We start from the raw sequence: 25238 nt of genomic DNA, 5'->3' as shown, positions 1-25238 counted from the left end.
GCGTAAAGCTGCCGTGATCGCGTAACGTGAAGCCTTATACATTTGTCCCTTGTGTACAAATGTACGAGGATTTGTGAAAACAAATTGCGAAGCGGAAACAGAGTTAAAGTATTCAATTTTTTTTTTTATCAGAAGCGCACGATGACTCGCAGGAAACATTTATTAATAGAAGCATGACTCCACAAGTTGACAAGTCCCCCCTCCCCCCCTCCGCCCTCTTTTCTGTGCCTTGCATTTTCATAACAAGGGGTCCGGCCTTGCGTCCGTTTGTGAGGGCACAGATAGTGCGTTTAAGCAGGCGCTGTGACACGTGAAAAATCGGTAATACAAATGACAACTTCGTAAAAAAAGAACGAGGCTTTATTTCAATGTTCCGACCATTTGTCGGTATACTGCACAGAATATTTCCACGATTGGTGTAGATTCACAATATGACAGCGCATGCATGCATTACACTAGCTGTGTATACCGCCGCAGAACATCATGCACATTATCGTGGACTACGATATGTCATGCAAGTCTATGCAGTATCTGCCGCCATATTCATCGCAGTGCTGCACACGCAGAGTTAAAGGGGGTCACCACGCACAGTCGGATTTTTCGTTGCGCCAGCGGCAATGCAAAGGCCACAGCTATATAACGCACCGGAGATTCGTTATAGTTCGTCCTCTTTCAGCTTGTTGAAATCATAGCGAGGTGCAGAGAGTATGTGCCCAGCACACTACGCCACGCTGGATGGCAGAGCTTCGCCGGTCTGTCCGTAGCAGTAGCGCTTCTTTTTGGTTCCCAGCCTGGCCGTGCCGGTAGAGGAGACGATGGCACTGTCGGCGATGGCCGCGTGTCGGGACTTGCCCTTGGCCAGGGTTCGGTGCAGCGTCTCGAGCTCTCGGTTGAACAGCATCTTGTGGTTCTGCGCGAGCATGTACTCCCAAGCCTTGTAGGCCTCGGCCTCGTCCGCTTGCTCGTCGTCGATGTCGGTGGTGATGCGGAAGTGGACGCTCTTTCCGGGACCCCCCGTGGTGGCCGCCGCCTGCTGCAGGCCGATGGCGATGACGCAAGTGCCGCCGTCGCTCACCAGCGACGCGACAGCCTGGTTGAGTCGCTTGGCCGCCGCCATCGGGTTGGGCGCGTCCAGGGCCTCGGCCAGCGCGGCGTCGGGGGCGAGTGCCTCTCCCAGAGCAGCCGTAGAGAGCACCACGAGCCTGTCGTCTGGCCTCAGCGTCACGTGCCGGATGCTGGGTGACGGCAGCTCGCACGGAGGGGGCCCGCGAGCCGTCGACGGCCACGACGAGCTGGCGTGCGACTGGAAGCCCTCCTGCGACATGCAACAACAATACTGAACCCATAGCTGTGCACGAAAGCTTTCTTTTGCGAACTGTACACTGCCTAACTGTGAACAAACTGATGATGGTCAAGATAAAAATAAGTTTGCTATGCTCTAGGTAGGCGTATGGCTTCAGTATATTATGTGAAGTATCCTGTATATTCAGCTAGAACTCACCTACCGTATTTACTCGAATGTAACGCGAGTTTTTTTTTTTTTTTTAACGAAAATAGAACTGAAAAGTTACCCTTCGTGTTATAGTCATATATTCGCGTTAAGGTCGAATATTACGCAGTGACAAAACCACACTATGCTGTATCTACTGGCATATTGGCTGATGCGCCATGCGGGTGGATCCCTAACTTCGGGAAACGAAAAAACAAAAAAGAGTGCCGCATTCGTCGACCAACGGAAACTCCGAGCCTCAGACACCAGTCACCACATATAGGAGCAGCAGTCGAACAGTCAGAAGCTCCTCGCCGGAGACTGCGCACTTGCGTACCGAACGCGGATTCGACGAATCGTACCGAAGAAACGCGATAGAATACGCGCGACATCGTAAAGGCGTTCGTTTTGCTCTTGAAGGTGCGGCAAATACCCGTAACGTTCGCAGCGCCGCTGATTCCGCACGCTAATCGCAGTAATCTGCTTCGGGTGCACGGAAAGCTTTGTGCGCGAAAAGGCGCTCTCTCTACTTTCCTCGGTATCGCGATCTGACATACTTTTCGGCGACATAGAACTCGCTCAATTTTTCGACGGCGCCGCCATAACGACAACTCGTTTAAATGTTGCCGAGAATGGCCACCGTCGTTCGGGAGGCACGACTCGCCGCTGGGCTGAGCGACTGGGAGAAGTTTCGTTTTTCCACGAAGCGCCTAAAGCGCACGGTTGACGCGCTGACGGCGCGGCGGGACTCCTTATTCGTGTCGCTCTTATCTGACAACCTTCAGTGCAGCTCTCTTGAAACAGAAAGGGCGCGTGAAAGCCTTTTGTTGAGGCGCTCTTATTCGTAGACTTCTACTCGTATTTTTATATACTGCGGCGTCGTTCCTTATGTTGCATTCCTGTTTTCTCGTTTTTTTTCCTTTAAGCGCCCACGAAGTCGAGCCTCGCGTTACAATTGTCGTCGAGTTACATTCGGGTAAATACGGAACACACTTTCTGTTGAATACCGTTTTTCTGTCTTCACAGTGAAGGTTGAAACCGAGTGATGCACGAATGCAACTTAAACGAAATGCGCAGCCGTAATCTGAACCAATTCGAGACCGAACGGAAAACAGGGGCCCTAAAGGTAACTACCGTGCATCAGCACAGCATGGCCCTTAATTCTGCTAGGCAGCTCATTAGCATGACTGAACACAAAACGGTTCTGTTAACTGTTTGTTTATTTTTATATCCAAGACGAAAACGGTGTAATCATTTGATCGCACTCGACTGTATTAGACTTTTGTGAACGAATTTCTGGGTTTGAAACTCATGGACCAGATTGGGGTTAAAATTCATCTATACTCAAGCTACCGGGAAGAGATGCTATATGCTAACTAACCTATATGCTAACTAACCTTACTACACTATGAAAAAGCAAGGTTCTTGAAGCTGTTCCATCTATAAATCATTGCGCGGTAGACACGGCTGCTGATACAGAAAATATGGGTAAGTGTTTACAAAGAGCTCCTTTCACAACTAGTTGCCGGAGTTCTATATGCGATATCATATTCGGATACGTCGGAGCTTGGCCAGATTCGAACGTGCTCTAGTCATCGCTCGGGGTTTGAGCGCAAGCGACTGGCCGCGGAACAATTCCCCGTAAAAGAAGGTTTGCTGCGTGCGATTTGCATGCCAGCGGAGTGTGACTGCTCAACTTACACATGCTGTGCTATCGGCGTATTTTACCGATGTGATTATTGTCGTTCACGAGAGGAAAAGCTACCGCAGTTACGAAATGCTGTCGTGCGCCTCTTCATCTGACACGGTTTTTTGTCTACTTTCGGCATGCCTGTTTTGTTGAGAATTGAACAGCTGTGACTAGCTGGCTTAAATATCGGAACGCGGAGGAGAATGGAGCGGAGTATGTATGGCTTACTTGCACCGCTGCGTCCCAGTCGTCGGCGACGCATCGTGTAGTTTGGCCGTTTGAGTCGAACAGGATGGTCGCCTGCTTGTCGGCGTGTGCCAGCAGGCAGGTCGCTCCGCCGCACTGCGCCACCGTCATCAGGTACGCGGCCCCGTCGGCGTCCGTGCTGGCGTCGGCCGGAGCTAGGTGGCACAGCACGATGTTCAGCTGGTGGCAGCAGGCCTTGCTGCCCAGTGCTCTGCGCGACAGTGCCCACATTTGGCGTCGTTTGATCGGTACAATCAAAGCACTTCACCGGACAGTTTGGCGCTACCTCAAGCTTGTGAATCGTTTCGTCATTTGACGAATTTATATATAGACCCACAAAACCGGACAGGCCTCTTAATTTCCTCTGAAGGAAAAAGAAGCGTCCAACTTCATTGTTCCTCATTGAGGCTCTGCTAAAGTACGCCACTTGTAAAAATGCTGTTAGACGCAATTTATGAATGTCCTCGGATATTTTTGTCGCAGTTGCAGAGGACTCTGAGAAAGAGAAAGAGCTTCATTTTGTATAATTCACTCCTTTCTAATGTGGCGCTCTAAAGTTATAGTTTATGCAAAAATTTAGATGCGTGAAACCTTCAGGCCACTCGCTTCACTGGCGCTGAAAAAAAAAAAAAAGAGCAGTTGACTCGAAGGAAATTATAAACAGGTGCGCCTGTTCCCTTTGACGATAAAAGATAGCATTTTGAACACAGGCTTACAAACTCTAATCTTGATGGCCCGCATTATTTACCGCATCCCGTCCGCATTAGTGCCGATGGATAGGGCGACGAAACAGACGTGACGAAAAGAAAAAAAGTACCAAGCGATGTAGGTGAGAGGACGCGTCTTAGACGGGCTAGCAACCGAAACCAGGCCATCTCTTGCGCTTGTGTTCCACGGAACGGGTTGGGGCGCTCGCTGATTAATAGTGTATCCTAAAGCGGCAGCCGAATTACCCTCCGTGCGCTTTTTTTTATTCACGTTCTTCTTTCGTACCGAAAGGCTTTTCTGTTACAGTGAGTACGGAATCTCGTATTTGTTGTCTTAAAATTGACATCCAATCATAAAGCCAGGCTATAACTAGAAGGTTAGCTCATGCAGAAGGTACGTCATAGCGCAACGCTACAGACAGAGAAGGTCGTTAACAGAGTTATAAACGCAAAAAAAAGAAACACAAGCATAGAAACGGAGACAATCACGAGCGCTATGAGCGCATGTCATTATCTTCGTCTTATCGTGCCACACCTGTGCGCTGTCATTGCTTCCGTTCTTGTGTGCGGTGCGTTCTTTTATGCATTTACTGCATTTATACTTTGGCTATACGCACTACAGCAGATACTCAGGTATCGGAAGTCAACTATGTAATCGGCTGGCAAAGTCAATAAACTGTTTATGCCTTCCCATGCCTCCATGAATGCACTATGGTGCATTGACGAAACCGTCAAGTTGACGAAACCGTACGTTTTGATTTTGGCGTGTCGACTGCGCAGCCACTGGTGTCCGAGTAACAAAAAGAAGCGCAGGGAGGCACACCTATCCGCGTCAGCAGGCACGTGATCACCATCTAGAGGGCGATACCTGTACGTGGAGAGAATGATGCTCTGCAGGAACACGGCCGAGGAGTCCGCCGAGCGCCGTTCCTGGCGCACGAGCTGCGCGACGGCCGCCTTGGCGGTGGACAGCAGCTGCCGCTGGGGGCTCTCCAGGATGGCCGCCAGCACCTCGGTGTGGCCGCTAGGCTGCGTGCACTGGTTGATGTAGAGCCTGCGAGGGGCGTACCACAGCCTCCTGCAGCACCCTGTACTCGTTCCCGCCGCGTTCAATGCGGCCGGCGCCCGTATGCGCCCGCCCAAACTGCCGGTATGGGGAGAAATAGCGACTCGCCGTTTCGCAGTGGAGAGTTTGTCAGGACTATAGCGAGGTATGATGTGAATGATTATTTGCAACGGCTAGCGATGAATTATAGACATGAATTTAGTGAGGATGATGATTTCATTTCAGCGGTGCAAAGGCGGCTTGTCCAAAGAGCGCCGTGGCTAGCGTGTCTTAGTCTGCTCGGGGGGGGGGGGGGGGGGGGGGGGGGGGGGGGGGTCAAAGACCCATTTTCCCCAAGCATTTCCCCTCAGGGAAGGAAATCACCAAACCCGGGGCCCCGGAAAAACTGGCAGGCACTCAGCGGCACTGGGCGGTATAAATATGGTATGCCATAAAATACGCCACAGATTCTGTTAATCTGTTCATGAAGCCATAGACCCGGCCGCGGCGGTCGCATTTCGATAGAGGCGAAATGCTAGAGGCCCGTGGACTGTGCGATGTCAGTGCGCGTTAAAAAAAAACGATGTTGTCGAAACTATCCGTAGCTCACCACTACGGCGCCTCTCATAGCCGAAGTCGCTTTGGGACGTGAAACCACATAAAACCAAACCGAAACTATAGAAAGGCAAATAGAATCAAAAGGCGAGGCTAACGCGTAGCGAAAGCGCGGCTGCGGACACGTTTCAGGGCACAACTCTCTTGGTAATTGTTTGACCTCACCGAAACAGTTAAAATTTCCCATAGAAGAAAGAAGCCTTGTGGGCGTCGTTGTAGTCGCAGTTACGTTCGTTCTCACGCGCTTACCTGGCAGGACCCTTGAGGCTTTCCGAGAAGCCGGTCGTCCAGAAGGGGCTCTCGAGGCAGGTCTGCCCGGGGCCATTGGACTTGAAAGGTGGCGCCAGGCGCCCCGAGAACTTGGTGTCCACGACAGACACATTCCTTCGGGAACTGAAATGGTTTGAAGACAGGGGTTATGTGTTATATCAGGCAACTTTAACTGGACACACACCACCGCCTTCGAAAACAAGTCGCAATATAGGCGTCGACACGGCGACGCACACTGTGGGAAACTGTTTTCGCTATGTGAGCCACGCGCTTCGCTATGGAAGTAATGACTGGGCTTCAACGCTGTTCAGGGCGCAAATAACGCAACGCCTACATAACTCGGCTTGAACTTGGATTTGCTCTTATTTTTGACGCGCAAGGCTTTGCACGGAAGTGTCGTCTCTTCTTTTTCGTTGAGCAGAGAGCGTGCGAGCTTTGAAGAGAAGAATATCAGGAAGGCCGCAACCCATTACAACTGTCCCGAGATGTCGGTCATGAGAGCCGCGCACAGCTCGCCCTCGGTCGAGGGCTGCGCGCCTGTTTCTCTTCTCGCGGGGTAATACGAGCGTGACATTGCGTTTCCGGGTTTCTTTTTCCCCATCCTTGAGCGAAAGCGCCGTTCCGCGAGGAAAATTCGCACAGCACACAAACGCGCGATTAGGACGCGTCGTGGTCGTTAGGCTGAAAAAACGCTCGTCCAGGCTGCCTGCCAGGAACCGGGAGGGAAGCGTGCGCTGGACTCGCTGGGCGTCCCCAATCAACCACGGCGCCGCTCGACGGCGCGCACCACTTCCGCGCTAGCGGCGGGCAGGCGAGCGAGCGCGCAAACAGGATTACGACCGGCTATAACGGGCAACGACACGGCGTGTGGACATTACGAGGCCCATTGGCAGAACCACCTGCGCTCGTAACACTGCGCGGAGGTCACGTGCTCCTTCTACTGCGGGAAGCTTGGCGCACCGTTGTGTGGAGATACACAAATACTGCAGTTGGAGGACATAGCGGGACGTACAGCTGCACTTGTGCGCACGCCAGTGGCTGTCTTCCACATTCTTATTTCCCACTGATATTCACCACCTGTCCTTCCCAGAAGGAAAAGATAGGTACACGCTCTCCGCACGAGCGTTAAATTGCATCCGGGCAACTAGTTATCTGAATAGGGCCTACGTCCTCATCCCAGCATATGCTTTTCAAAGCAGGAAAGCAAGAACAAATCTGTGAACCATATCAGTCGTGGTACGACGTGCAGGTTTTGGAATGTTGCTTCCTTTGGCAGCACTGAGATGGGGAGCAGTGCGCGCACTGCTTTGTGGACTCTGTACAGTGCTTCCTTTTATACACGGTCTTGTCGAACGTTTCTTGTTCTGGCAACACTAGAATTTAACCCCCCCCCCCCCGGACAGTTCCTATGTGAACGAAAACTGGCCCGTCACCTGCACCGGCGCCTTATCAAGCACTGCGCGGAATGCTTTGCTTGCCCCGCTGCCTTATCATAACCAGCGCGACACGCGTCATCTGCACCGTCGCAAACCTTTTCAAACGCTTCGCCACTGATACTGGAAGTGCTCTGGTGCTAGTATCATCATAAGCATTCATATTCGCTTGCTTACAAATGTCAAAACCGTGTATAGGCACTGAACTGTGCTGCTGGGGCGCTTGCTGCTTGAATATTTGAGAACGCGCGGCAGACACATTGCCAGGGTTTTCTTCTGTTTTTTTAAGGTAATTCTGAGGCCGTTGCGAGCTTCTTTTTTAACGCGCTCACTGGAACAGCACCTTTGTTCTCCGAATGCAGCCTTGTTTTGAGTCTGTTTGATACCTCCTCAGTTCAAACCGTCAGTTTCCGTTACTGGTTCTAACCTATGCAGTAAATTTTATTTTTACTCGTCTTCATGATTCTATCACAGCCAACTCGCCTTCGTGACTGAGCAACACGCTGCACCAAGTCAATATGTTCGCAGGCTTCTGTGGACAGTTACTTTCACCGGCTTTAGATGCGGCCTCAGCCTTTGCTTCATTGCTACCGAAAATTCTGGGCACTTTATACTTAACACATGCCTCAAGTCCGAAGTAATTCAGCTACGTTTATGTCATGAAATATATTGAAATTTAAGAGGCTTCAAGAAGTGAACACGTTTCCAATGCTCTGTGAAAATGAAAGTGAATCGAGGATATAGGTGCACGCTCACCAGAGGACGTGGAACTCTTGCGTGTCCACGAACAGCGCTTGATTGCACGAAATGTCCAATTGTTGTAAGGTCGGCGACACCAGCGACGAGAGGGTCACTTTGCTCAACAGATTGCACGACACGTCCAGCACCTGCAATCGTCACATTGTTGGACTCGGTAGGCCTCTAAATCAGTCGCTTCACTTCTGTTCTGCGTGTAACCATGTCGAAAGTGAAAAGAGATGATTAGTGAAAGAACATATTAAGCGTTCACTAAGTCATCGCTATTGTGATGATTGCCGTCGGAACGCACATGCGTCCCTACTTTTATTCTTACAACTCGGGGACCAAGGAATCACACGGCCTGCGCGCACAAGCGAACAGAGAGTCTCTGATGGACTCGACTGGAAGGAAGGGATCGCTGTATACAGTACACAGAGCCATAAGCTACTCAGCTGCAGGCGTTGGTGAATGCTAGTGTTCTAAAGTCCAAAGTCCAGTCACGCTTTCTTCACATGTATATGTTCACTCTGATATATGCTGAAAACGGTGTTTTCTTTTTGCCCGAGCATTACATGGAGCTTCCGGAACAAGCGTCATCGTGCTTATATTTAAATGTTCACACACCGAGGTGTAGTGCTCCCGGAACGCTTGAGTTAGGTACGTTAGTAAACTCAATAGGATATCCAGTTAGGCGTTTCATAGCGGCTCTTCTCCTATATGCGGCAAACGGCGCATTTGGCATGGCGTTCCTTCTCCCGTTATCTCTGCGGAGCTAAATCCGCCTACAGAAGCAGTTATTTTTGGTTCAGTCTGCGGATGCATTGCCGGGAAACCGATGCCCTCTGAACGAAGAGATTGTTGCGATTTCGCACGTACCGCGCACGCGTTGTGTACAGGCCTCGCCGGCAGCACTCATTGACGTGAAAGCCGACCGTGAGAAACTTGCCTTGAGGGAGCGGATGTGCTCAAAATTGGGCAGCACGTCCAGCTGGTTGCAGTTGAGGAGGAGCGCCTCGAGCGCAGGAAGCGAAGACAACGACTCCGGAAGCCGCTGCAGCGCGTTCCCCGTCAGCACCAGGTCGCGCAGGTTCTGCAGCTCCGATATCCTGCGCGACGCGTCCCCCGAAGTAAAGTTGTGATCCAGGCTTCTACTCAAGCGCCGCCTGGAGATTGAGGTTGTGAGCTTCAGGTAGGATTAGCTTTGCGTTATTCTGGCAGTTGATCCACCACAGCGACACTTAAATAGTAACTAAGCCGCCTGGACGGCCCAGTGCAGCTATCCGCGAGCAGCCTTACCGGGCTGGTACTGTGAGCAGCTGATTGTAGGCCAGCTGAAGCACCTTGAGCCCGGGGCAGGCCAACACCAGGGGCCAGACCAGCTCGTCCGTGAGGCCCGTCCGCGTGAGAAGCAGCCAGCGAAGCGGCAGGCTGGTCTGCTCGGGCCGCGCCAGAGACGACAGTTGATTGTAGGAAGCGTTCAGCCATTGCAACCTGCGCATGAGCCACAGATTGGCGTTCTGAACGCGCCTGTACCGGCCGACACAAGGAGTGCTCTGCTGTTAACAACAGTACGCCACGGAGTGAGGCGCTCCGGTAGCCCACGGGACATCGCTTTGTAACCTTCTCTTCTTAACTTCCGCAGCCCTACCGCTCCTTGCTGACCCCGCTCCGTGTATTATGTCACCTACGCTGTACAGTTAAAGAAAGTAATTCAAGCAACGCGCGAGATTACAAGGCAAGTCGATTTACACTTGTTTGGGTTGACTGGAGCTGCAATGCAAACTTCGGTGAGAAAAGGGGGCTCCGTCCAGCACAAGGACTCGGGCAGGACTCCGTTTTTGCGCGTCTCATGCGAAGAATAAATGGTACAAGTGCACTCATTCTTGAGAGGAGAACGCATGCAGATAACAAACTTAAGGTTTAGCTGCAGTCTTTATTCACCATTCCTATGCTTCATATGCATTCACCATTCATATGCATTCGCTGACGCTGTTAATTGTTCAGCGCGTGAAGTTAGGTGCACATAGGCTACAAATGTGTTTTTAACAGGGTGTCGACTGCAGCAACGCAGCCGGGATAGACTGCAATCGTCTCCACACAACAAAGGCCAGCGAAAGCTTTTCTGCTTGACTTTGCGAAAAACCTGTCATCTTTTTTATGTATACCTGTAAGCATGCCTCAGGAGGTTAGGAGGCAAGCTGGTTAGGCAGTTGTGCTGCAGGTCGAGGTGACGGATGTGGCACTGTGCTGTAATGCTTTCCGGGAAGCTGGCGAGGCTGTTGTGGTTTAGTCGCACCGTGTCCAGCTGAGACAACGTCGGGCTGAACAGGCTGCAAAAAGCAGAGGGCGTCACATTGGCTGAAAAGGGGAGCTCACTCGTGGATTACTGCACACAGTACGCACTGCCCTACTGAATGATCGCTGTACCGTCCGCTAAACGTATGGCGCAATGCGTTGCGTCGGGCCACCTGTGAGTCTTGTTTCGCGAAGGGGACCCTAGACACTTCTCGTCAGCCCTCTCATCCTGCACTTACTTTAATCCCTCACCGTCTTTCTTGGTCTCCGGCTGCAGCAGTAGCGCTGTTTCTGAGTCACCGAGGATAAAATATCTCCATTTGCCGACTTCCTCAGTCGAGAAGAGAACGGAGCGCGTTCATCGAGCGTATCGTCAAAAAAAAAAAAAAAGATGAAAACGACGCAGTCTGATATCGTCTTATTGACCTAGCATGGGCATCAGGAGTGCTGCCCACGCTGCGCCGGACCTGATTCCAGCACGCTGGTAATGACGAGGAGAGGAAATCGCAGAGACAAAATTAAAAAAAAAAAAACTATATAGAAGTAGGTTTGAGGAAAGACGGCTAAGAGTACCCCAAACCCTTTGAGCAGCCAGCAGTTGCTCAAAATGCTAGGCAATCTTCGCAATCAGCGCGGAGCATTAAAAAGGAAAAAAAAACACTACGATGACGCTGATGAAACAAGAGCAACACCGTTGGCGATGCACTTTTGCGCACATATGCGTGTGTTTTCCGCAGTTAGTTAATGCTTATCGTCGCGCACGAGCGCTTGGCCAAAAGGGCTGGTTGTTTTTTAAGCTTCAAGTGCCTTCGTGACCGTGTACATAGTACGGACAGAACTCCCCTTAACTAATTCTTTTTTGCAAGCTGCATCATCCCCTAGTTCAAAGGACCTTTTACTCGACCCTGTGACAGAGGTATAAACAAGGAGAGGGGATTATTACTCTGACAGCTCCTTTATCGGGCCACGCCCCCGCATGTTGCTGCCGTTACGCGCGATGGGCACTTGCTGATGCGACTCACCTGGCGGGAAGGCAGGCGAGGCGATTGTGGCTCAAGTCCAGATGCTGAGCGCTGCGTGCCTGGGGCACCCAGTAGGGAACCTGCGCGAGCTGGTTCCTGCGTAGTCGTGCGCTCATTGGATCGAAGAACATGTACAGAAATCACGTCTCTAGAAAATGGGCCGTCTCCGGCCCACTTTCGTGTTTGCTTGCGCACCTTATTTTTTTTTTTACTTGTATTCACCACCAATTCGTCTGTATATACTTATTCTGAGAAACGCTCGTGAGACATAAACAGCCTTTGTCAAACGTTCTCAGGCCTCAGCAGCTGCCTGGCCTCGTGATGGAACGTTCCTGGTCCTCTTAAAGCACAGTACCGCAAGAGTCCGTCTTAACGATACAGCGCCGAAGCCATACGGGCCTCACAGGGGAGCTACCACACAACCCGACCCCAAATGCAGTCATGCGCGCTTAGGCCTGTGAGCTATTGACAAGGACAGCACATATACTGTTGGGCCGCAAAGTTATGTAGGAATGTAGGAGGGCACAAAGTTGTCTGTCCACACCAATGCACACCATGGACAGAAATATCGAACAATATGCCATTTAGAACACAGTCCATTTGTTTATTCATCGAATCTAAGATTTTAAATGCGACTTACATGGACAGATCGATGTAGCTGAGTACGTTGCATGGGAGCGTGATGTCAACATTCTGCAGGCCTGTAAGAATAGAAGGTCATATTTTTCGCTCTTCTTTTTTTTTTTCTCACACGAAATATGCTAAAGCAGACCGTTGAGTGGCTAACTTGCATCCCGACAAAGGCGGTGGTACCTATAAAGGGTGCCAGGACGGAGGCACAAGCCAGAAGTTTTTTTCGTGCGGCGTATCATTATCATGTAAACACCGTTCCTGTGCACAAAAGATTAACGCCGCATATCCGTTGAGGGTACTGCAGTCGAGGAAAAGAAAATACCATGGTTGCGGTCACCTTAAACGCGAAATTCGGTGCAGTCTTAAATATGAATGCCAGCATAGACAGGAAACTTTTTCTTGATGCCTGTGACCCTCGAGCGTCCGCAGTCAATGAACCTGACGTTTTGCCCCAGCCTGGAGGGAGACGCTATGCAACACTGCGCTTCGTTTTGCTCTAGCATGCCAACAAATAATCCATTTCCGGCTAATTTTCCAGTCTGCGCACTTTGTCTTTTATTTTTCAACATTTAGCAAATGCCCAATACTTTGTCATAAATTTAAGGCATTTTGTTCTTTGTCATTCTGCCCGTTCATTGATTTTCAGGGCAGAATCTTTTTCTATGCGCAGCCAAGGGCTGTACACATGAATAAGAGTTCTTGACGCAACAACATCAGGTGCACCTAACTCCAAAACCATCCCGATCACCTACCTGAAACCACCTCCTCCTCCAGAGCTGGGCTAACCCTCAGCACTTTCCTTACTGATGTCTTGTGGTATCCGGAACAGTCCGGAGAAAAAAAAGCTGCATTCGTGTATGCCCGTACCATTACAAGTTCGATTATTTTAGCGCAGTGCATGCATGGTGAATGCGGTTTTCGGATTTATGCATGTATAAGGCACCGCTGCGATGTCTGCACTTGTACGATTTGTTGGACCGGCTCCTGGAGCCGTGCTTAGTTTCCCTGCACCACCTTATCAACGAGTGGTATCGGAGCGCACGACTCAGGCCTTGAGGCGGTGTTTTGTCGCGTACGCCAAATCTCAGAGGAACGCGAGGCTACACGGACCCGTACTGCGGATGCGGCATTTCTTGGGCTCGCGACCGGGCAGCGCTGGGTTGAATTCAAATGTATTACGCCGGTTAATTTAATTTATGCCGGCTAACTTGAAAGAAAAGCTATTTTACCAGCGCTTTCTGTTAGTCGGTGATGCTTGCTGGGCAAGATGAAGGGTGCCTTCCTCGGCATTTTTAAAGGAACGGCAGTGAGGTCACGTGTCGCTGCCCACTTCATTTGATGGTTATGGCAAATGCTTATCATTTATGGGTCCAGCCCTCAGGGATTCCCAGAAGGACGTCCGTTATCCGGTTTACCTTCAATAGGCATGTCCAGAAAACAATCTGGGTCCGAGAAGAAGGAACTGAACTGCGGAACCTCTGGATACCTTTGGAGGAGGAAGCAAGGCGGAGTAAATGCAAAATATTTTCCTCGTGCCTCTTAATGCCCATGTTACACTTTCCCCCTTAGGTGTACCTCTCGGATGCCCTGCAGATGCGACGTCGCGTGGCTACGAAGGCTTCTGCAACTGGCAGATAAATTGCGCTCCATCCTACCACTTGTTAGGGCTAGCGGGATCTAATGATATTCTTTAAAGGGGTGATTGATTCTTCTTTCCGCGTGTGCCCTCGAAGACCAAGGGGTACTCACGGTTATGACTAGAGCAGAGTGTCTCGAGGCGCCCTCCGGGAAGGTTCAGCTCGCGGAGGCAGTTCCGCGAGCAGTCCAGATGGCGAAGGCGGTTCGTCGTCGGTAGCCGCAGTTCTTCAATTTTGTTCCAGCTGACATCCAAGGATTGCAGGTTCTGCAGTTGGTGCAAGATCGAGTTTTCGCGTTTCTCTTTGCAGCGTAACAACGAAACTGCATTTACATGGATTATAAGCACTGTGGGGGTAAAATTAGGCGTCAGCAACTGATGAGATGGGGAATGTTAGAAATACATAAATAAGGCCATCTTCGATTTTTTTTTTTTTTTACAGAGGCCTCTACTGTGTACGCGATTGTTAAAATTCTAGCGCTACTTGTTGCATGTAAAAACTTCGTCTGCAAGACAGCGCGGTTGTATCTATATGAAAATGAAAGAAAGTGTAGATATCGCCAGTCTAATTGTCTACCTTTATGCCTGCTTTTACCCCGGTACCATATGTCGGCATTCACCTTTGGCAAACAGCACACTGGCGGCTGCACTCACGAAGGAGCAATGCGAGTGAGGTACCCGCATATAAGTTCTTGGGAAGGAAATAATCCTTGGTTGCGAAGAGCCCAAAATCTAATTCAGCTGCAGTATATCCTTGCAAGCGTGTGTGGAAAGCGACCCGGCCATCTAGTGGTTAGCGACCGGATCCCACCACTGACTCCCATTAGCTGCGATACGAAGCCAACGGTATAAGGTCCGGTCGTCTTCTACTCAACGGCAGGGTCGCTTTCCACAGGCGCTTGGAAGCCGTGGGGGACCAATGACAGAGGACCAGATGGATGCGAAATGGCCATTTTAAAATGGACAGCTTATGGAATACGGCCCCTAAGCAGTGTTTACTCCATCTAAGGGGAGTCGCCAGTGATTCGAGCACAGGTGGAAAGGGAAATAAAGAGGAAGAGAGAGAAAGCGGCTGGCGGCCTGTTTTACACATCGTTTTATAATTAGGGGAAAAATTTTCAAAGCCGTTGTTTGCTCATTTTATGTCATAGTCCTGAAACAAACGGCCCCCACGCTCTGCCAGTGTGCCTGTTGTTGTGTATCCTTGGAGCTGAGCGGCCAACTCTGGACTGGCTCGTAGTGGCGCGGGTTTCCCTTTTTCTTCTACCTTTTGTGTAGTGCTGCCTGCTTAGTATTTTTCTCCGTCTCTGGCTTTTTTTTTAAACATGTTGTTTCTTACTAAAAATCAGAGCAAAATTTGCTAAACGATAAAGAAGAAATGTTTCGACCATCACTGCCCTGAAAAATTAAAAAAAAAATGATTGCTTGCTCCGGATTCATGCAGTCCCAACAGTCTAGCACGGGGGTCTCAAATCCCTTGTCAATTTTTTTTTTGGGGGGTGGGGGGGGGTTGGGGGGGGGGGGGGTCTGAGACCCCTCGAGACTCTTCTGACCTTACGCACCGAACCCCGGTCTCACCAGCCCCACCGGTGGCAGCACCTGCCATCGCAGGGCAGTGGCACATCGCTTAACCGCTGCACCACTGCACCACTGCGCCAGGAGTGGTATGAGGACTCCCAGGGATCCATGAATGTTAGGTAGAGAATGACCAATTCCGCATGTATGGGCATTAAGCCATTAACGCTGCCGCGTTACACCCTTAAGGCGGAGCTTACGTGTCCGCTCCGGTTATGTTTCACTGGGGGGCGGGAACGGCACAGCGACGCGTGCCTGACGTTATCCGCACCTGCAGGCCACTGAGGTCAGCGACGCCCTGGATGCAGTTGGCGCGCAGGTCGAGGCGCCTGAGCGCCTGCAGCGGCTGCAGGGCAGGGGGCGGCGGCAGCTGCGCGATGGCGTTGGCTGCCAGGCGCAGGCTCTCCAACTCTGGCAGCCTGCCGAGGGTCTCCGGCACTGACGTGAGGCGGTTCCCGCTCACGCTGAGCACGCGCAGCTGGCTCAGCGCCGAAAGCTCGCAGGGCAGCTCGTGCAGCTCGTTGAAGTCCACGTGCAGTTCGCGGAGCCTGCGCAAGAGGGAGCCCGTGTCGTAGGTGTTAACGGTAGTGCCAGTCTGCCAGTAATGGAACGGGCACAGAGAGTAACGTGCGCCTGCGGGAAACGAACTATGGGAAAAGGTAAGCCATAGCCGACGAAGCGCCGCCGCGGAAATATAGAAAGAGCATTTGCGTGGCCACCAGCCATAGACATCTTGACGGGATCTGTATAGGTGATGCGCAAAAAATGAGACAGTGAGATGCACAAACAAAAAAGGCGATGCACAAAGTGAGAAGGTTTGATTCCAATTTCCAATTTCGCCTCCATCGAAATTCAACCGGCCGCGGCGGTCAAATTTCGATGGAGGCGAAATTCTAGAGGCCATGTACTGTGCGATGTCAGTGCACGTTACAGAACCCCCCGTGGTCGAAATTATCCGAAGCCCTTCCCTACGGCTTCCCTCATAGCCTGAGTCGCTTTGGGACGTTAAACCCCCATAAACGAAACTAAACGAAGCACAAGAACAACAAGGACGACAGGACGGAGCGCTGACGTCCTGTCATCCTTCTTGTTCTTGTGCTTTGTTTTCGTGCGCTGAGTCCCGTAAGCATGGAATCAAACCTTCTCACTGTTTGTGCATCGCCTTCTTTGTTCGTGCATCTCTTGTGCTTCGTTTTTGTGCGCTGAGTACTGCAAGCATGGAATCAAACTAACTAGCCCAACAAGATGTATTGCTCGAGTGAGAAAGTGGGTGGCTTGGCCGCAGGTAAAAACATAGTAGCTCTCAAATAAAGCGGATCAGAAATCCAGCCGGTCTCCCTTTCTGCTATACTCTGTTTGCATACTCTGAGTGAGTGTTCGCACTTTACATAACTCCTCATACCATGTCTCCAAGGCGACCTGCGGACTGTCGCAGTTGGCCGCACTTCTCGAGAACTTCTTGCGGGGCTAGTTGGTAATTCATTGGTAATTCATTCATAAGCCTCTGTGCGCCTAGCAGTAAGGAAGTCTGCGAGACGAATAAAATTAACATTACGGCTTAATCTCTAAATTAAGAGGCCGCATGCAGATGGGACGAATATTCTAAACGCACCCTTTAACGCGAAGCGCCCAGTTATGGTGGCGGTGGGGATGGTGGCGCATTGTTGGTGACAACTCATAGCTGTTATTGTGTCATGTTAAACAGGATAGAAAGTGGCTAGAAACTCAGAATGACTACTGTTAGTGCTTTCGGGTCTCGACTTTGTGCTCAAATTTTTTTAATCGATGAACAAGAAGAATCCAAGGGCGTTCACGCTGCAAAAGTTACTCAATACGTCAATTGCCAATTTCATTCCCCTTTTAATAATGACCATTTTTCTTTTGCGGCTAACATTGTTTGACGCGTTCACGGACCACTACGCTTGCACTTCGACGAGCACGACTTTTTCTTTTAAACTCCATCGACTTCTTTTTTCTGTCTCTCCCGGGAGCGGCAACGACCGCTGGCGTTCGAAAATGACTGTGTGTTGCAAATATACGGGCGAGTACTGTCATTTTGATGGGCAGCCACCCGATCATCAAAACGCCAGTGGACGCAGCCGATAAAAAAAACGCGTCGTGTCAGGCTCGTCTTGGAGGGGGCCGCTGGGCGGTCACATTCGGCCGAAGGGGCGCGGTGCGAGCAGCCGGCCTGTTCAGCGGCGCTGCCGCGCGACCCAAAGTTGACCGCTCGCTGGGATCGTCGGCTGCGCGCACGTGAACGGTTGGCTTCTCCCTCGGCCGTGGACGAGAGGGAGGCCATTTCCGCTGCGGCGGACGCTAAACACGGCATCCTTCGAGAACCAGTCGCAACGGCCCCAGCTGTGGCGGCAGCTACGATCGTGCACGCAACGGACCTGGCGACCTTCGCGCTGCGCGGTTTCTTGAACTGTCGGCGGGAGCGGGCTGGCCCGTGCGCACCGGAAACGGCGTTCGCGTCTTCGTACTTGTTCGTTTCACGCTAGCAAATTCGGGCGCGGATGTGTGGCGCTGGTTTTGAATGGAACACAAACATGAAAGGCCACCAAAGAAAAAAAAAACTTTTTTTAAGATTCAGCCCACAGCGTAGGCGAGTGCCTTGGCCGACACTGGCATCGTTCGCGCTAACATATAAACCCGGTGGCGGTGATTTGTGCGCGTGTTGTGTTCACTTATAGTGCCGGATGTGTGCGCGCGCGCCCGAAATCGCAAAAGTCGAGCTTTCAATACAGCGCTTTACCTTGAATGTGACTTCACCCACGATGCGGCAACGTTGGCTTTCTCGATGTCTTGGAGGCAGTGTTCTTTAGAAGAAAGGCAGAAAAAAAAAATGCGGAGAACGGCAAAACATATGTGCTGTTTTTTTTTCTGTGAGCGCGCGGCCGTGCGCCGTATGTATACCGCGTCCGACGATGCAGCTATCAAGCCATTGTATACGTATACACTACGCGAACGGCACACGCTTCACGATGAATGGGTGTCTTACATAATGGCTGCGCGGTAGCAGTATTGTTTGCTGAGACTGTTTGCACCTCGTGGAATCACTTTCGAACTCCGCGAAGCACAGGAGCAAATGGCTGGCGACTGCCATTATTCCGCGACCTTCTTTCTTAATGACTCGCACCTTTCATCCGCTGTTGGAAGGTTTGCATGGGGGGGGGGGGGGGGGGGGGGGGGGGGGGGGGGTAGTGTGGAACACGGACGCGTTCTCGAGCGCCTAAGTTTCGCGCTTGCGTGTATTAGAGGGCGCATATGTGTGCGTACATATCGCAGCGGTTTGTTCGTGCTGTCGATTACCAAGGTCTTCGGTCTTGCACGCACCACGCATTACTACCGCGACGAACCTGTGAATCATTTCTCTCAACATCTGGTAATAATTTAAACGCTTTCGAGAGCCTGCGCGTTGTCAAGTGCTTTGAGGGTGTGCGGAATTGCCGAAAGGAACGGGGACACCGTAGCAAGGACGTCTGCGTGCGCTTGGCCGTGCCTACCTATGCAGGTCCGTCGGCTAATGGGCTGGCGCGCCTCGCGACCTTTCCCCCAGATATCGCATTCAGTTCGCGGATGGCCAAGGCTGCGGCTGCGTAATCGATTGCGCGGTATGCAAAATATACTGCTGTGGTTGCGCCCGAATGCATGTGGATAAGTGAGCTCGTTGAGAGCCGAGATACTACGACTTCAATCAGAAGCAGAATTCTACGCCCTGCAAGGTCCAAGCGGGCGCAGTGTCTTAATCATCGCCAGGAAAAGCTGGATAATTTCTGCTGCGATCGTGAGCTTCTCAGCTTTGAATAACGAGCGTATCAGGTCGGGACAGGATGCCTCACACTAGTAAGAACGGCTGACGCAGCTCCTCACGCTGTCTGCATTTGCAGAGTGCGACGCTCAAGGCGAAACAAATACTGACTGCCCGAGAAGATACGATCATCAATGTTTCACCAAAGCACTGGATTGAGGTCAGCCATTTCGCTCCGAAATGATGACCATAATTTGATTTTAATAGCGCGAGTGCAGCTTGGCCAAAGGGCACCATGCTGAACTGTTCTGGGTCAAAGACCAATTTTGCCAAGCATTTCAACCCGGGGAATCTGAGCTCCAGACCAGGAGGTAGCTTGTAGACATTGGAAAACCGGTGAACACTCGGCGACACTATGGATCGCACTACGCACCTTCCTCGTGTGAGGCAGATGCTCGCACCACTAGGCCACTGTTGTGGTATTTCGGTTCGAAATAATCCAGTGCAAAAGTGGGAATGACTGCAATGTTTACGCCTCTTTCAGCTTCGTGTGAGTATCTCCGCTCTCCGGATGACACTACTTTCCATATAGGGCCTAATCGTGAAGATGGCGAAACAGGTTTCTGCTCTGAAGAGCGGTGACCCTCTGCTTATCGCAACGGCACAGCTTCTTTGGAGAGGACTGACGTACACACCGATTGCTGAGGTGAGTTCGCGAGTCGTATGTTTTGCGAGCGAAGTCTGTTGAATTCGGGAGCTCACGATCGAAATGCTATATTGCTTCCTGCAGTACCATGTGGCATTGAATGATGGTGCGTTTTAGGTACGCAACAAACAAACAAACAAACAAACCTTATCTTGTATATTTGCCGCGTTCCCGAATAGCGGTGGTGACCGCGGGCTCTAGCGCACTGCCTGAGATGTGCCCGGTTCACATAAAACAAGGATTTTCCTCCTCACCCCCCCCCCCCCAAAAAAAAAAAACAAAAAAAAACTGACTAGTTCAATGTCGAGATGCAAATATTAATCGCAGGTTTTAGCAAAGTGTCATTGCTTGGTGAGATGTTTAGGGGAATCCCCCAAAGTGGAGTAAATTTGTTATAAGGGAGCAAATTGCTCATTGGCATCTACCCCAGCGCAGCTATACGTCTACAAAGGATAGCTATACGCGATAGCTAGCTATACAGCTGTACAGCGCCTGTCCCGTCTTCTCTCTTGTCCCTGTTGCTGCGCTGTTTTCTTCAGGTATGTACCAACTCGCTCAACTCGCCGTTTTACTGATAGCTGTACAGCTTCCATAGAAACTTCGTTGTTGAAGAAAAATTCGTCCTGATCCGGGGTTCGAAACCGGGACCACCACTTCACCGGAGCAGTCGCTCTACCAACAGAGCTAACCGGGACGGCAGGCTTATGGCAGGGCGAGAGCGAATCGATCAATAACTCGAAGTGGTAACAGGGTTGGTCAGATGTTTAGGGGAGTCCTCCAAGGTGGAGTAAAGTTGTAATAATGGAGCAAATTTCTGTGAAGCTGAATAGCTTTACTTTGTAGCCGTATGGTTGAGCTCGCCAATGAGTAATTTGCTCCCTTATTGCGTTATTGCTTAGTATCGACCTGAATGCCGCATTCCAGTGTGTCATACATGCAAGTAGCAACTTCACTACGTAAATGCGCACCCTCTAGATCCTTGCAGTATTCTGGAGACTGTGCCGAACGAAAAGAGGACGAAAGAAACACTCCGTTTCAACGAATTAACCACTACCCAATTCATTAGCTATGTAGGGCTGTCGTTTTTATCGACCTCGTCAGTTACACCACGTAACGGCGCGCCGACGGGTTGAACCATGTATCCTCTCTCCTCTCACAGCAACAAGTTTCGTTACCAAATCTAGTTCTATGTGCCCTGTTTTCCAGGCCACATTTCTGAGGGAACTCACACTCCTTTAACGCCGAAGTTATCAGCCTTACAGATCACCCTATGCAAGACGTGTTGCGGGGTTGCTTCATATTTATCTTCTTTAGCAGGTGCACGAACTTAATTAACGGTTCGCTGCAGCCATTCAAGCACACGGTGGGTCAGTGGGAAGCGGTGCAGTGCCGAACAGTTGCAAGACCTCTCTTTGTGCTTGTTTTTGCATTCCTTCACGCACCGTTGACTTTGCTCCTATATACCTATGCAAGACAAGCATTCCATGTAACGCCGAAGCGCCAGACCTTTTGTGAAGCAGATCACGAAACGACTCCGCACGGGGGCGGTTTTAAGAGAACGCCTGCGGACTTCGGATTGCTTCATCGATATGCTAGAGCGCCACCACGGAAGCCGTGTTGTTTCGAAACGAAGCTGGCCTAACAGCGTTTGTTTGTTTTTTCTTCGAGGTCAGGCTGAGGACAAAAAGAAAAGTATGACAGGCCACGCACCAAGAAGGGACCGCGGGGAAAACTATCAGCAGAGCCAGTAGCACACGAAGCACTGTCGAAGATGACCGAAACATTATCTTTGGCTACGATGACCTGACTTCGCGGAATGGACAGATAGGTCATTTGAAACAGGACAAGGTTCTTGTTGCCATTCTTAAGCACAGCCTGCATCAGAGCAGCTTTATGTCTGAACCCATTTTTCAGGCAGAACCAGTTTCGTACAACCCACGCACATGTCGTCGCATATGTGTTGGTTGTTAAGATTTTGGGGGCTTGTTTCTTGTCAAACGGCTTTGTTTATATTTTCATGTCGCTGCATTAGTGCAGGGGGCGGATTCAAGAAAAGGAAGGACGGAACAGTCCCCCCCCCCCCCCCCCCTCCCTGAGCGAGAAATTCAGCAATGAGAAACAGCAGCAATTAAACGAGAAGAGCGCAAACCAACGCAAGGCCAACCGCATTTCATGTTGCTGTTATTGTTGTCGAAGCAACTATTGGTACATACCCACACTGTAGGTGATCGGCCAAGATCGGGACATGTGGAAAGGCTAATCAGCCGCACATTTTTTTTTTTTGTCAAGAAAGTGAAAATAACAAAGAATCGGGTAGACGACAACACGCGCTGTAGAGCATAACCAGGCGTGCCTATCAGAGTGAAGGGGTTAACTGAATTAAGTACAGACGGAGAGGGTATTATTGTTGCATTTAGCATGGAAACCGCTGTGATCCAAATATGCGCAAGATTTTGAATAGTGGAAGAAACAGTCTTGTGGCTTTACCCAAGCATGGCGGCGCGAAGTGATAGCAAGATAAGACAAACCGAGGCCAAGCTGACGCAGGGGCCCACCAACACCATTCTTCACAAAGAGGAAACAACGTTCTCTCTTACAGGGAGAGCGTTTTTCTTCGTTGTTGAGAGACACTGCGTTCAAAATTAGTGGCCCCACATAGACAGAGAAAGAGCATGCGAACCGGTGTCTGAGTACAAACAATCGTAAAGATTAATTGCTTTTACGATAAAACATAGGTTGCGTCAAAAGTTCGTAGGCCATAGGGTCTGCTTTTGGGCCTTGCAGTGTGGCATTTACGAAAACCGCCCATCTCGAAATCTCTGTTAGGGGTCAGAAGAAGTATCATTCTCACCCCTGAGAACGCTCGTAGCCTCATGGGCATCTTAAGTGTCGCAATATACGGCTCAGAAGTAGACCCAGGGGCCTGAGAAGTTCTTATGCACCGTGTGCATACTCTCCAAATGCTTTTCGCACCGCCTCACTTTGTACTGGCCGTTGCCCCTGCTACGCACTAATATCAGCGATTTTTGCACTGTATCAGTAGTTGCTTGTAATGACTACCGGTTGCTGGTCACACTGGGGATGAAGAAGTGTAATAAATAGTTCTGATATTACTAAACCTGATATTTATTTAATCCCACAATTCAAATGGCAGCCGAAGTTATTCCCGAAAAATCTGTGCTGAATTCCCAAATTCTATGTTCTGACTTCAGCTGTATTTACGTGATTAAAATACACATGCCATTTTAGACTATCGCTAACTTCAAAAGGTACTTGGCCCGAAATATTGCCACACAAAGATGGAATAAATATTTATTTCCGCAATAAAGAGAGATAATAAATTCGACCTTGAAAGGGTAGAGCTAAATTTTCATCATTGTATTCGCGTGAAAACAGAACATTTTCCTGTAAACGCTTCGTCAGAAACATCTTAATTCTTGTGTGCTTTCCTTGTAATTTAAGTATAAGCTGTATCTTTCACATTTCGATATTGTATACATGAAAGCGGCAGCTTACAAATCTTCCCGGTGTCCTTCTGTATTGTCCTTCCCTTCTTATTTCCGTCATGGCGAAGACGTTGCATGATACGCAGGTTTCAGACAGACGAGGACGGAATTAATAAAAAAAAAAGACGCGTTGTACAAGAAAGAATAACCGACCTAAAATACATATGAACCGCAACTATGTCATTCATTCATTCATTCATTCATTCATTCATTCATTCATTCATTCATTCATTCATTCATTCATTCATTCATTCATTCATACTGTCGTCTGCAGAAAGACGCCTAAGTAAATGTTGAAATACAAGTGTCAGCATCGATTCTGGGGGGTGCGCTTCTAAGGCAGTGAGCGAAGTGTTTCAGGAAAAAAAAGGAACGCACATTCGGTTGATTTTAGTTTCACGGTTGTTTTGCAGCGTTCAGAGTCACTAAACTGTGTGCAAATTTGAACGTTCACCGCATGAAATGCTCTATCTTCTAGAGAATCGCGCATCACTCGTTGCCTATGAGGTTCCGTACGCTGTGATGTCTGATGACAATAAAAATGATGCTGGTTGGGCTACCGGCAGGCTGATCTTACACCAGTCATTGCTTGAGGCAAAGAGCACCCGCGGCAACCATTTCTCCTTCGTAATAACGCCGCTGTCGTCACAAGTGGTGTGAAAGCGCGTCTTATCGCGGCCGGCTGCGCCTGCTTCCGCCAGCAGCGTGGCTGTTTCACGTCCGCGTCATGCGTTCCACTGATACACCGCTGCCTGGAATCAGGCTCGTTGCCGCCGTTGCCGTGAATGTGACGTGTTCAATCTACCACGTATCGCCGGTCCCGTGACGGGAGTAGACAATGCAAACGGAAACTGCAGATTGTTCTGAATGCAATCCATTCTACAGCGCAACAGAGGGGAACGCAGACGAAAAGACGGAAGACTTGGACAGAAACTCTGTGAGCGCGCGTGCGTGCGCGGAATGTGTACATGACCTTTTGCGTTTCGCGATACTCCTAGCAACTCGGTCTTCACAATAAAGTTTATGCCCTTTCTCCATGGTCCTCTGTCTTGAAGTGACACACGTTTGGTTTGGTTTGGTTTATTAGGGTTTAACGTCCCAAAGCGACTCAGGCTATGAGGGATGCCGTAGTGAAGGGCTCCGGAAATTTCGACCACCTGGGGTTCTTTAACGTGCACGTGCACTGCCAGGGTTCAACCGCATTATAAGACTACATATGCTGAGTTCCTGCGGAAGAAACGCTCCTGGAACCACCTTTTCGGCTTAGTCGCTCCATGAACTGTCACAGTCCAGCCACAGAGCCGAAAAGAAATCATTGTTGCTCGTAAAATTGCTCCCAAGCAGCACAACAGTAAACGAGGTGCTCCGGGTAATTCAGGCGCCATCCGGAGCTAAGTTTGGCTGAAAACAGAATGCTAGACAACTTTTTATTGTTCCCAAGGGAACACTAGCACTCACGCCAAACGTGGAGAAAATCTATTAGCTTTTTTTTTTTTCCTAACACGCGAGAGCTACATGTCGCGCATAGGTATCAAAAAGGGCATGGTAGGCCACCACCTATGTTTCGAAGAAAGCAAGTTTCCATGTTGAAAAAATTCTTCGAACTCAAGTGGAATCCTCACTATTATTCAGGAAAAAGCATACATTTAAAAATCAGGAAAAAAACGGTATTACCGTTACGGTTAGTCTATATTGGCGGCTGCTCTGAGATGGCCAGCACTCAGCTCAGACTCCGAGGGCCCAGCTACCCACTGTCAACGTCGTCGTCGTCCAGCGCACCGCCACTTCTTCGTTCACGATTCGTTCACTCATTCAGTAACCAGTTCACCGGTAACAATATATTGGAATTTTTGCCTACCCTGCTCCTTTAATAATGCA

At 50.2% G+C, this 25238-nt stretch overlaps 1 protein-coding gene across 1 annotated transcript in view; it reads right to left on the bottom strand.

Annotated features, from left to right (window-relative positions):
- Positions 1-351: 351 nt before the first annotated feature.
- The window catches only part of LOC149350931 (PH domain leucine-rich repeat-containing protein phosphatase 1-like), a 45114-nt gene continuing 20227 nt past the window's right edge, over positions 352-25238 (bottom strand). Inside the window, exons 2-13 of the mRNA XM_089580088.1 lie at positions 15666-15942; positions 13933-14086; positions 12191-12251; positions 11551-11646; positions 10399-10563; positions 9530-9724; positions 9180-9339; positions 8252-8382; positions 6042-6185; positions 5001-5186; positions 3408-3636; positions 352-1315 (exon numbers count right to left, since the gene is read on the bottom strand). Of these exons, the coding sequence (XP_089436214.1) occupies positions 722-1315; positions 3408-3636; positions 5001-5186; positions 6042-6185; positions 8252-8382; positions 9180-9339; positions 9530-9724; positions 10399-10563; positions 11551-11646; positions 12191-12251; positions 13933-14086; positions 15666-15942 (2392 nt within the window). The 3' untranslated portion in view covers positions 352-721. The remainder of the gene's footprint in view (positions 1316-3407; positions 3637-5000; positions 5187-6041; positions 6186-8251; positions 8383-9179; positions 9340-9529; positions 9725-10398; positions 10564-11550; positions 11647-12190; positions 12252-13932; positions 14087-15665; positions 15943-25238) is intronic.

Source organism: Amblyomma mixtum, chromosome 3 (assembly GCF_055824585.1).
Source record: "Amblyomma mixtum isolate Tamu chromosome 3, ASM5582458v1, whole genome shotgun sequence".
In the NCBI taxonomy this organism is placed as follows: domain Eukaryota; kingdom Metazoa; phylum Arthropoda; class Arachnida; order Ixodida; family Ixodidae; genus Amblyomma; species Amblyomma mixtum.
Note: the sequence above shows the minus strand (reverse complement) of the source record. Positions and strands in the feature narration are given on the sequence as shown.